Source organism: Neoarius graeffei, chromosome 15 (assembly GCF_027579695.1).
Source record: "Neoarius graeffei isolate fNeoGra1 chromosome 15, fNeoGra1.pri, whole genome shotgun sequence".
Lineage (NCBI taxonomy): Eukaryota > Metazoa > Chordata > Actinopteri > Siluriformes > Ariidae > Neoarius > Neoarius graeffei.
The window spans coordinates 10,914,457-10,926,539 of NC_083583.1; the positions used below are offsets into that span (position 1 = coordinate 10,914,457).

The following is a 12,083-nucleotide window of genomic DNA, read 5'->3' on the forward strand; positions in this document are numbered from 1 at the left end:
AGTTAAACTCAGCACATGAATGAGGCATCTTTATTCTCGGGCGAGGATGACGTATGATTCTACGCAGAACCCGGTGTCTATGACTTCCCGGTTGGCGGGATTCTCGCAATGCGGTGTGCGCATGATCAAAAGTGGAACGAAGTCTCGCTACCACAAGATAACGCGCGATTTCATAAGACTCTTTACTGGCTGTGTGTGGTGTACAATGTTTTTGTAAATGTTATGCGTTCTTTTATCATCGTGGGAATTGATTATAGCTCTAAATAAATATTGAAGTTTTTTTTTTTTAAAGAATCCGTATGACTTTATTTATACGCCCGTATACTACGTTTATTGAATCAAATCCGTATAAAATACGGACATTCCGTATAGGTTGACATGTATGCAATAGGTTTTTAAGAAGTCCGCCTAAATGGAAATTTTGTCGGATGTTTTGTATGAAGTTTTTATTCATCGAATTTGCAAAGAATTTAAAAATGCTCCGTTTCTCAAAATCCAGTGAATGTGGACAGAATAAAACCATTATTCCGCTCAATCTCGTCGTACGTGGCTTATAGCCGACTCTGTGCTATGCGACTCCTCGGCTATCGGCTCATGTACGACTCGATTTTGTGGAATAACTGTAAAACGTGCTGATTTACATAGGGCATAATATAATAGCCATGTACAGTACAGTACGAGTACATGGAATATACCATTTCGTGCACTGCATGTCACGAAATGAATAACTCCTTGTATTTCTGTTGCATTTTAAAGATGTTTGAGTTTGCACTCAACCATGGCTCCTTTTCAGGAAGCTTAAAGTATTGGCACCCATGGTCCCAAATGCATAGCATTATTACCATCCGTCGACTCTCAGGCTTAATAGCTGTACCCTGTGAGGGGGGGAAACTGCACATATTTTAACATAAAACAAGCTACTGAGCTTTAAAGGGCATATTCTGGACCAATTTGGGTCTTTTTTTTTTTAATGAAAGAATGTCCCTTTACACACTCATCCAGAAGGGTAATTTTGCACAAGGCCATCTGTCTACAGCAGAAAAAAGTAAAATGTGTCTGGAAAAATCCCAAGGGAGTCTGGAGCCAGATTCGTGCCGTCACCTGCGGAAGCGCCAGCAGGCTGCGCGAGCTTTGCACGGTTTCAGTGCACAGCCTGTGTAGACCAAGCGCTCCCATTTCTCTCTCATTGTCCGGTCTTTTGGGAAACGATGAGTACTAATCCCATCAAGATTGGTGTTGCTACACCCTCCTACGATACATCTGTTAACCATTTTTTAATAATTACGCGATAATGTTGAAGAAATTTGCAGAAAACCACCAGGTCGTTTTCTCATAAACAAACCAGCGCTGACGTAGGATTCAGAAGGAGGCATCCCGCACGCGACGTCAGGAAAATCAATGTTTGCCGGGAAATCCAAACGCCAAGTTTTTTCAGAGGCGGACCAATTCGCCTCAAATGGCTTGATTTCAACTGAATTTTTCTGGTATTGCGCAAGGGGGAAAAATTGTGTAAAATGTGACACATATTTTGACCAAAGTTTAATATAAAATGGGAGAATTACATTGATCTTGCTCCTGAATTTACCCGTGATATGCACTTTAAAATATAAGTGCACTGCAATTTTTATTTGCTCATCCGTCTGACAGGTGATGAGTTTATTCCGTCATGTGCTGTTCATCGTCCATCTGGCATCATTGACGTTTCATGAAAATCGTTGCTTCTCTTTTTTTTTTTTAAATACAAAGTCTTTTTGGCAGGAAGGTAGGTCTGCCTGAGGTGCATATGGCTTCTACCCAAATTTGCATAACTGCAGTTAATAATGAAGATATGGAGTAATCAATCCCTAACGAGCAGTTTCCACTTGCGTCACATCGCTTCTTCTCCCTCAGTTCTTCACCCATTTTGATTTTTTTCTGGCATGAAGGTAGGGGTACCTAGGGTGCATCTAACTTCTACCCAGATTTGCTTCATTACAATTATTAATGAAGTTATGGACCAATTAAGCCTTAATGACCAGTTCAATAAAAATGGCTGCTTCTCAATCAATTCCTCGCCATTTTGGATTCTTTTTGGTAAATAGGTCAGTATTTCATAGCTTGTATATAGATTCCAACATTTATTGTGCAAGGTGGCCCACTTTTTTGATCATTCCTTCTGGACTAGATGGGGCCGGAGTGAGCTACGCCACAATTGACGGTCTCGTTTGGATTTATCGAGCGTTGTCCAGGAAAAGGCGTCTTATTGGCAACAGCACATGCTACCGTCTTCGAGGGAGGTTTTTCAGGCATCTTGAGCTCAACATTGTCTCTGTAGACACAGCCACGTTGTTCCATTGCGTCAGATGGAAAGTCATCCTTAGATAATTGCTCCTTTAGGGAGGCTGCTCTTCACCTGCGACACGTTCGCCGGTGTGATTTTCATCGCCACTAATTGGCCTGCGATGACTGACTGAAGTGACGAGTAGGATGTGTGTGCAGATATTAGAAATGACTATATGTGCAAGGTGGTTGCTGAGGCTCTGATCACTAACTTTTACAGCAAATTCAAATTACAGCTGTGGAATAACTGTGATGAAATGATATTAATGACTTTTTTTTTTCTTTCTCCCCTCATCCAGGTTGGATTCACCATGTTGTTCTACGTGTTCACTCTTGGTTGACACGCGCTTGTTTAGCTTTCCATCTGTGTCCGGATTCTGTAGCAGGATGCGACAGTGAACCCTGTCGCCTGCTCGATATGGCGGACCCCCAAATGTCGTCGTCGTCCTCCTGTGTGGGCCAGACCAACTGCTTCAACAACAACCACAACAACTCCAAAGAGTACTGCTACTCGGCACGGATCCGCAGCACCGTGCTACAGGGCCTGCCTTTTGGAGGAGTGCCTACTGTGCTCGCACTTGACTTCATGTGCTTCCTGGTGAGCTATTTTATTTTTGTACTGTGTGTGTGTATATACAGTGCCCTCCGTGATTATTGGCACCCCTTGTAAAGATTATTAAAAAGGGGTTAGGAGAAAAAAAAATCCACCTTTTTGGTGAAGCTGCTTCATCTCCCACTGAAAAAAATGAGAAAAATCCAACCTTTAATTGAAATAATTTTCAAAAACGCACATGTGCCAACATTATTGCCCCATCCCCACATTGAATACTCTTTGTACACCCTTCCTTTGGCACTAAAACAGCACCGAGTCTCTCCTCGAACATTTTATAAGGTTGGAGATGCAGAGCAGGGGGTCTGATCCCATTCCTCTTTACGCAATCTCTCCAGATCATCCAGGGTCCTCGACCCTCTCCTGTGCTCCATCCTCTTCAGGTTTTCACTAGGGTTCAGCTCAGGGGACTGAGATGGCCAGGGCAGAAGCTTGACTCTGTGCTCAGCGAACCATTTTAGTGTTGATTTGGACATCGGATCATCGTCCTGCTGGAAGATCCAATAACGACCCAGTTTTAGTTTCCTAAAATGCAGAGAAGCCAGATTCTTAAAATGTCCTGGTGTTTCATGGAGTCCATGATACCCTGGAAACCTTGTTGGGCTCCAGGGCCTTTGGAGGAAAAACGGCCCCAAAACAAACATCACCGAACCTCCACCATATTTTACAGTTGGGATCGGGTTCTTTTCATTATAGCCATCCTGCTTTTTACACCAAACCCACTGCGAGTGTTTGTTGCCAAAAAAGCTGTTTTTGTTTCATCAGACCAGAGAACACGGTTCCATCAAAGTTGTCGTAGCGTTTCACAAACTTCAGGTGATTTTACGTTTGTGGCTAACCGACAGAAAAGGCTTTTTTTTTTTCTAGAACCTTCCAAATCGTCTGTTGGCATGGAGGTGGAGTCTGGTGGTTTTGGAGACCCCAAGATTTTACTTTTTCTTGTAATTCACCAGAGGTGATTCTTGGATTGATATACATCATCTAAATTATGTATTTATGCATGCCTCGGTCACCCTCCTTCTCACTGTGCAGTGTCTTGCAAAAGTATTCATCCCCCTTGGTGTTTGTCCTGTTTTGTCGCATTACAAGCTGGAATAAAATGGATTTGTGGAGGATGAGTAGCATTTGATTTACACAACATGCCTACCATTTTAAAGGTGCAAATAATTGTTGTGCGTGTTTTTTTTTTTTTTTTTTTGGAAGTTGTGACACAAACAATAAGATGAAAAACAGAAATCTGGAGTATTTATACGGTACCTGCCCCCCCCCAAGTCAATACTTTGTAGAGCCACCTTTTGGTGCAATTACAGCTGCAAGTCTCCTGTGGTATGTGTCTATTAAGCCTAGGTCACAACCGGACGTACGATTTTTTTTTGGCTGTGCAATTTTTGGCGTTTCCCAAATCGCTGCGTGGTTTTTTTTTTTTTTTTTTTCATGGAGAAAGGCGCACGTTGCCCATAAGTTTGTCTTGCAACCTGAAAAAAAACGTAAACGCCCGTAGAGTTTGTTTGACATGACAAAGAACCTCTGCGGCTCGAAAATCAGCACGTCACACGCGCACCCTCCGTGCGTTTCTTGTGTTTTTTCACGTCGACCGGCCGTAGGAGCACGTACGGCCGATTGTGACCGAGGCTTTAGCTTAGCACATCTAGCCACTGGGATTTTTGCCCATTCCTCAAGGCAAAACTGCTCCAACTCCTTCAAGTTAGATGGGTTGCGTTGGTGTACAGCAATCTTCAAGTTATGCCACAGATTCTCAATCGGATTGAGGTCTGGGCTTTGATTAGGCCGTTCCAAGACATTTTAAAATCTTTCCCTTTAAACCACTCCAGTGTAGCTTTAGTAGCATGTTTAGGGTCATTGTAAGTAAAGTAAAATTTATTTATATAGCGCTTTTCCCAGACAAAACAGTCACAAAGTGCTTCACAATAACAGAAAAATCCCATCTCATCATCTCTATCCGCTTTCTCCTGTTGTACAGGGTCGCAGGCAAGCTGGAGCCTATCCCAGCTGACTACGGGCAAAAGGCGGGGTACACCCTGGACAAGTCGCCAGGTCATCACGGGTGCCGCGGACTAATTTTGAAATGATCCCTTATTAAAAGACTTAATGCAATCTCTCCCTGTGTCGACCCCTGATCAAAATATTGCCTTATTAGGTGATCGATTATTCCAGACATTTCTAATGACCAAAGTTGCGTCTATACAGAATGAGAAATAGCCCCAAAGTCAGCATATCACAAGTCTTGGCGCACCTGAATGAACCATTTCTCAGCTGTTTACTCGAGATCATGAAATAATCGTTTTGTTTTCTCGAGATCTCGAATTTGTTGTGTTGTTTTCTCAAGATCTCGAATTAATTATGTCGTTATCTCGGGATAACAAGGTGAATAAAAAAGAGGATTATATGAAGGGCCTCTCTCGGCTTCCGTACGGATGAAACAACGTGTGCGCGCTTTTTGTTGTCAATGTACAGTCTGTATTTCTGGGGGTCATTTATTCAGTCGAATCATATCATATAAAACGCGCGAGGCAGTTGAGAAAGAAACAAACGAATCTCCGTTCTTCACTATTTTATTCAGCGAAGACATCGATTGAGGTGTGTGACTTTGCGCATTATATTTGTATCGATACAGAGCCGCTTCATCTGTCCACACTACGCGAAGCGCTACAGTACCGGTATGAAACCCATACATTTGTGGGTTTCGTACCGATACAGTTATACCGCTACAGTACCGGTATAGTTGCTAGTGTGGACAGGTGTTGCGGTACGAAAGTAGTTTCGTATCGGTACAAAATCCCTAGTGTGGACAGGGTATAAGATAAGAGGTAAACCAGTCTAATGCAATCCCTGAGATGCCCACCCAGTCACGTAGCCTCTTAATCAGAATGTGATGGTCTACAGTGTCAAAAGCAGAGCTAAGGTCAAGGAGCACAACTACAGAGCATTCACCTGCATCTGCAGCCATTTGAATGTCAGTAGTGACCCTTAAAAGGGCAGTTTCAGTTGAATGACGTTTCTGAAAACCAGATTATGATAAATTTCAAAGCCTGTGACTGTCTAGTAAGGCTGTGAGTTGGTTGGCTACAACCTTTTCCAGAATTTTGGATAAAAACGGTAATTTAGATATGGGCCTATAATTCTTGAGCTCAGCAGGGTAGAGGTCTGCGCGGGTTGGATTTTTCAGTCCCGCCCGCGCCCGCATTGTGCAGTCCCACTCCCGCCCGCGCCCGCAAAGAATTATGATTTTCAGTCCCGTTCCCGCCCGCGCCTGCCGTATTTTGTCCCGCTCCCGCCCGCAAATCCCGCATGATGCAGACGTTCGCGTTATTTCTCAGGAAAGTTCTTGTCTTGACACAGCGTGATGGTGCCCCGCCCCCTACTTTGAGTGGATTTGAGCATAAATATCTACAGCTCAAGTTTGTTATTGTTTACCTTATTTCTGAATTCAGCATGTAATATCTCTAATAATAATTAGTGCTGTCAAACGATTAAAATATTTAATCGCAAATCACACATTTTTATCACATGAGAAACCATTGTAATTCTCTGATCAGCATAAAAAAGTGAATGGGCTTGCTTTGTCCCAATGTGGTTTTTTTTTTTTTTTTTTTTAAATTGCAAAGCTAGTAAAAGAAATGAATTGATTTCCTGCTTGCGTTAGTCTACAACTTTAACCAGAGAGACAGGTTACACAGTGACGGTAGGCTTGACTCAATGCTATCCCAGAAATCCTTCCTGTAATATACAAATTTGGCCGCTTCTGATTGGACAGCCAAATTTGCATATTACAGGAAGGATTTCTGGGATAGCATTGAGTCAAGCCTACCGTCACTGTGTAACCTGTCTCTCTGGTTAAAGTTGTAGACTAACGCAACAAGTAAATCAATTCACTCATGGTTCTCTTGCTAGCTGGGTGTGAACTGCAAGTCATTAGAGTGATCAATGGCAAGTTTAAGATGCTATTTCTCACTCAATCTGGCAATCTGACTTTCTCTGCAAATTTAGGCATCTTAAAATGTTTTTATTAATGCTAAATAAAATATCCAGCACAAATTATATATGATGGACATAAATTAATAATTTATAAATTTTATTTCAAGCACGTTTTTAGTTAGCGGGACTGCAGCTTATCACCGCTCCCACCCGCGCCGCATATGTGCGCTCCCGCCCGCGCGCGCATATGTGCACTTCCGGTCCTGCCCGCGCCCGCAATGAGCTTTCAAAATTTGTCCCGCGCCGCACTGCTTTGCGGTGGGTCCCGCGGGACTCCTGCGGGAGTGCAGGGCTCTACAGCAGGGTCCAAGTTGGGCTTTTTTACAATGGGCTGTATAGTGGCATGCTTAAAAGGAAGATGGGACACACCCTGTAGCCAATGACATATAGCCAATGTAGCTGTCACTACAGGTCCAATGGTAGATAGGACTTTAGTGAATAAGAATTGGTGAAATTATGTCTTGGGGACTGGAGGATAATTTCATGTTCTTGACCAGATTTTTAGGTCATTAAAATTAATAAGATGAAAAGACTCCAGAAGAGTACACTGTAGAGAGGGGCTACTTCTAACGGTGCATAACCCAGGCTGAAGACTAGATCTAATGGCTATGATCTTCTCAACAAAGAAGGTGATGAAGTTATTACGGTCATCTTGAGAAAAGCATGGTAAAGCAGCTATGGGCGGTGAAACAATGTTGTTAACGATGTCAAACAAAAACTTAGGGTTATTTTTTTAATGAAGAGATTAAGTTGGCAAAGTAGGCAGACCGACTCTCCCTAATTAAGCCATTCAGAGTGCCTGAGCTCCTTTAAGTACAAACGATGTACTTCAAGTCCAGTGATTTTTCCATTGTCCTGCTGGAACGTGAACCTTCTTACCAGTCTCAAACCTCTGTCTGACTCAAACAGGTTTTCCTCCAGAATTCCCCTGTACTTGGTGCCATCCGTCTTTCTTTCAGTCCTGACCAGCTTTCCTGTCCCCACAGCATGATGCTGCCACCACCATGCTTCACTGTAGGAATGGTGATCTCAGGGTGCTGGGTTTGTGCCACACATGGCGTTTCCCATGATGGCCAAAAGGCTCAATTTTAGTCTCCTTTGACCAGAGGATCTTCCATGTGTTTGGGGAGTCTGCCACATGCTATTGGGCAAACTCCAAACGTGTTTTTTCTTAAGCAGTGTTGTGGGGTTTTTTTGGCCACTCTTCCATAAAGCCCCGCTCTGTGGAGTGTTCGGCTTAAAGTGGTCCTATGGACAGATACTCCCATCTCCGCTGTGGATCTTTGTAACTCCTTCAGTGTTATCTTTGGTGTTTTTGTTGCATCTCTGATTAATGCCCTCCTTGCCTGGTCTGAGTTTTGGTGGGCGGGGCCTTCTCTTGTCAGGTTTGTAGTGGTGCCATATTTCCATTTTGCTATAATGGATTTAATGGTGCTCTGTGGGATATTCAAAGTTTGGGATTTTTTTTTTTTTTAATAACCCAACCCTGATCTATACTTCTTCTCTACAACTTTGTTTCTGACCTGTTTGGAGGCTCCTTGGTTCTCGTGTTGCTCGCTTAGTAGTGTAGCAGAGTCAAGGTCCTTCCAGAACAGGTTGATTTTTTTTTTTAAATCCAGACATCCTGTGACACTTTAAGATCAACCTGTACGCAATCAATCAACTAATTATGTGACCGATGAAGTGAATTGGTTGGATCAGCTCTTATTTAGGGGTTTCATATGAAAGGGATTGAGTACCTATGCGCACTCCAGATTTCTGTTTTTTTTTTTTTTTTTTTTTAAATCTTACGGTTTGAGTCACAAAAAAAAAAAAAAGCAAAAACATTTGCACCTTTTAAAGTGGTCGGCATGTCGTCGTCCCTGTAGCAGAAACCCAGATACTCATCTCTAGCCGCTTTATCCTGTTCTACAGGGTTGCAGGCAAGCTGGAGCCTATCCCAGCTGACTACGGGCGAAAGGCGGGGTACACCCTGGACAAGTCGCCAGGTCATCACAGGGCTGACACACAGACACAGACAACCATTCACACTCACATTCACACCTACGCTCAATTTAGAGTCACCAGTTAACCTAACCTGCATGTCTTTGGACTGTGGGGGAAACCGGAGCACCCGGAGGAAACCCACGCGGACACGGGGAGAACATGCAAACTCCGCACAGAAAGGCCCTCGCCGGTCACGGGGCTCGAACCCGGACCTTCTTGCTGTGAGGCGACAGCGCTAACCACTACACCACCGTGCCGCCCCCCCAGATACTCTGATAGTGTCATTTGTGCGTGTCTAAGGGACGAAAGGACGCTATTAAGTGCAAGAGCAATGCTTTAATCCCACATGCTCATCCCACGAAGTTTTCACATTTTAAACAAGGCAAAAAGGTTGGTGGATGTTTCACACTGTAATGAAAGGAGTGATTTGTAACCTCATAATGTTCTTGGCTGCGAGCTGTTCCGTAACATTGACCCACATTCCTGCTGACGAGCACGACTTGGAACATTGTAAATTTCCAGCCAAGGACTGAATGTGACTCTGTCAGCATTGTTGTTTACGCTGCTGTGTGTGGGAATACGATTGCACTTTTGATGAAAAGCCAAATTTTTTTAAATTATTATTATTATTCTCTCCATCATGGTTTCTTATAACTTTGTTATTGGTCCAGTGCTTTTATTTCCAAGACGCTTGACTTTTTGTCTCCACACGTCTCAGGTACTTCTCTTTGTCTTCTCCATCTTGCGGAAGTTGGCATGGGATTACGGCAGGCTGGCTCTCGTGACCGACGCTGACAGGTATGGGCGTGTCCCTTTTCTCTTCCTTTCTTTTTCCTGTTGGATGTGTGCTAATGTGTTGCTTATCAAACCTTTTTCTTTTCTTCTTCTCTCTTTTGTAAAGATTTTTTGCAGCTTCGGTCACATCGTGCCTTATTTGCTCATGCGGCCAGAAGGCCGATGATGAGCTGTTGCCATGGCGTGACGTCCGTCATCCACAATTCGGTTAAATCGTATCTCCTCCGTCAGTTCTAAACGGATTTCCGTTCCAATTTGTTTTGTTTGAAAGAACTCTTTATGCCGCACAAAACTTGGTCATTGTTTTGTCAAGTTTTTTTGCTAACGAGTTACTAATTGGGCCAATTTTCCAGGCCTCTCATTATAATTGGATCTCCTCTCTGATTTCTCATCCGGTTTCAGTTCTGATCAACGTTTTGTTTTGGGTCGATCTTCCCTTGAGGAACAAAACTTGGTTTTGTTTGATTTTTTTTATTATTTTTTTTTTCCCTGTTTCCTGTTGTGAACAATTTTTCAGTTAAATTGTCTCCTCCCTCCTTCAGTTCTGATTTGTTTTATTTGAAAGAATTAGACCTTCTGTACAACACTCGGTCAATTGTATGTATTTTTTTTTTTTTTGCACTAATGAAGTAATTAGGTCAACTTTACACATTATTTTCTTCTGACTAGAATTGTATCCTCATAGCCTGGGAAATCCCATGCTGCTTTGCACAATCGTTCCGATCTGAAAAGACAGCATGGAAACTATGGTCTAAAGGCTCGCCCGAGTTAGGGAGCCAATCAGAGAGTGGGGAGGGGTGGAAAGACGACAAACGGAAGCTTGTAGTTTATTTGGGACTGTTTACGGATCACATTTAACATGGCGGCGAGCGATACGAACCAAACTTTCGATCAAGCTTTAGACACTGTTCTGAATAGTTTAGAGCGAAAGTTTGTTTTAAAAAAAGAACAGCGTTTGGCGTTAGTCTTTCTTCGTCGCTCTAACTACGTCACCAGGTACAACTGCCATGATTGGCCATGGGCTACGTATACACCAAATGATAGACATTCGCAACGTCCAATAAACGGCCGTTGACAATCGTAAACCACACCTCCCCTACGAGAAATTCAATAGGCGGATTCCAGACCATATTTCACTTGTGATATGGTCTGGTGTTAACCAGGCTAGTATCCTCATGCAAATTCAGTTCTGATTAATGTTTTGGGTCGATCTTCGCTCGAGGAACAAAATTTAGTCCTTTCTTGATTTTCCTGTTGTAAACTATTTAGTCGTGAAGGTTGATCCTCTTTCACATCGTCACATTTCAGTTCTGTTTGGTCGTTCTGGTTGTTTTGATGGCAGGCCAGATGAGCTGCTACGTCTTTGACGTTCTGGTTTCTTCATCATGCTTCTCTTTCACTTTGTAGGTTGGTGTAAAATGGTAATAACAATGTTGCTCTTGAATTTGAATCCGTGTGGTTTGCATGTGCTCATGTAAATTAAACTAAGGACGTTTTTTACACGTGTGAATAACCAATGATATTTGTTTAAACGGATTATCCCAGACACGGACGAATCCTAATCCCCATCGTTATCATCGTCACCAGGCAATTAATTTGTTCGTTTATACCGCAGCACTGTTGAGTTCTCGATCCTGATTGGTTGCGAGGTGGTGTTTATTGAATACTTTTATTGAACCTTTTATGTTAAGAGTCTCTGGTTTCAGTTCTTTGTTTGCAGTAGACGTCACTTCCAGTACTGATCCGCCTCGTTACGGATTCAGGTTTCCAGCTGATGGACAGGCATCGTGTTTTACAGTCGCCCTTGCAATAGTTTCTTGTGTTTCGCCTCTGAATATTTCAGATTGTTGCTCTGTATTTTGGATGTTTAAACCGATCAAATCGAGAAAAAGACAAAAGGAATTACAGGATACCAAAATAATTTGTGAAAGAACGAAAAATCTCTCAGACGCTGAAGAAATGACTCGCAAACCTTTCACTGCGTTCAAAAGGAATCGAGAGTCCACATGCTCGGGTTTACAGTGATTTTATTTTATTTTATTTTTTTGCTTTATGGACGTTCCAAAATGTTAAATGTAGCTATAAATGGATAAAAAGTTTGCTGTGTCCTTTCTGTAATTAAAAAGTTGTCACGATTTCCTCAAACATGTCAGTGTTGACGGATCCGAGGAAGGAAATCTCGTGTCTGTCAAATTTGTATTTGTTCTTTACAGCGTGTTGTTGCAGCCATCTGTATCCATAGTGCTGAAGCTCTGGAGACCAGTCGAACACTGTGTGGGTGTAGCAAACGTTGTCTCTTGTGACAATGAAGTCACGTGTATGGAATGAGGACATCAGAATCCCTTAATAACGTCTCTCATCTGTGAGACACTCAGCT

The 12,083-nt window shown here is 42.7% G+C and overlaps 1 protein-coding gene across 4 annotated transcripts in view; it reads left to right on the top strand.

Annotated features, from left to right (window-relative positions):
- LOC132899158 (CSC1-like protein 2) overlaps positions 1–12,083 on the top strand; it is a 204,383-nt gene that overhangs the window by 63,097 nt on the left and 129,203 nt on the right. For all 4 annotated transcript variants that reach the window (XM_060940843.1, XM_060940842.1, XM_060940845.1 and 1 more), the window contains 2 exons: positions 2,619–2,917; positions 9,630–9,709. In XM_060940843.1, the coding sequence (XP_060796826.1) occupies positions 2,738–2,917; positions 9,630–9,709 (260 nt within the window). In that variant the 5' untranslated portion in view covers positions 2,619–2,737. The remainder of the gene's footprint in view (positions 1–2,618; positions 2,918–9,629; positions 9,710–12,083) is intronic.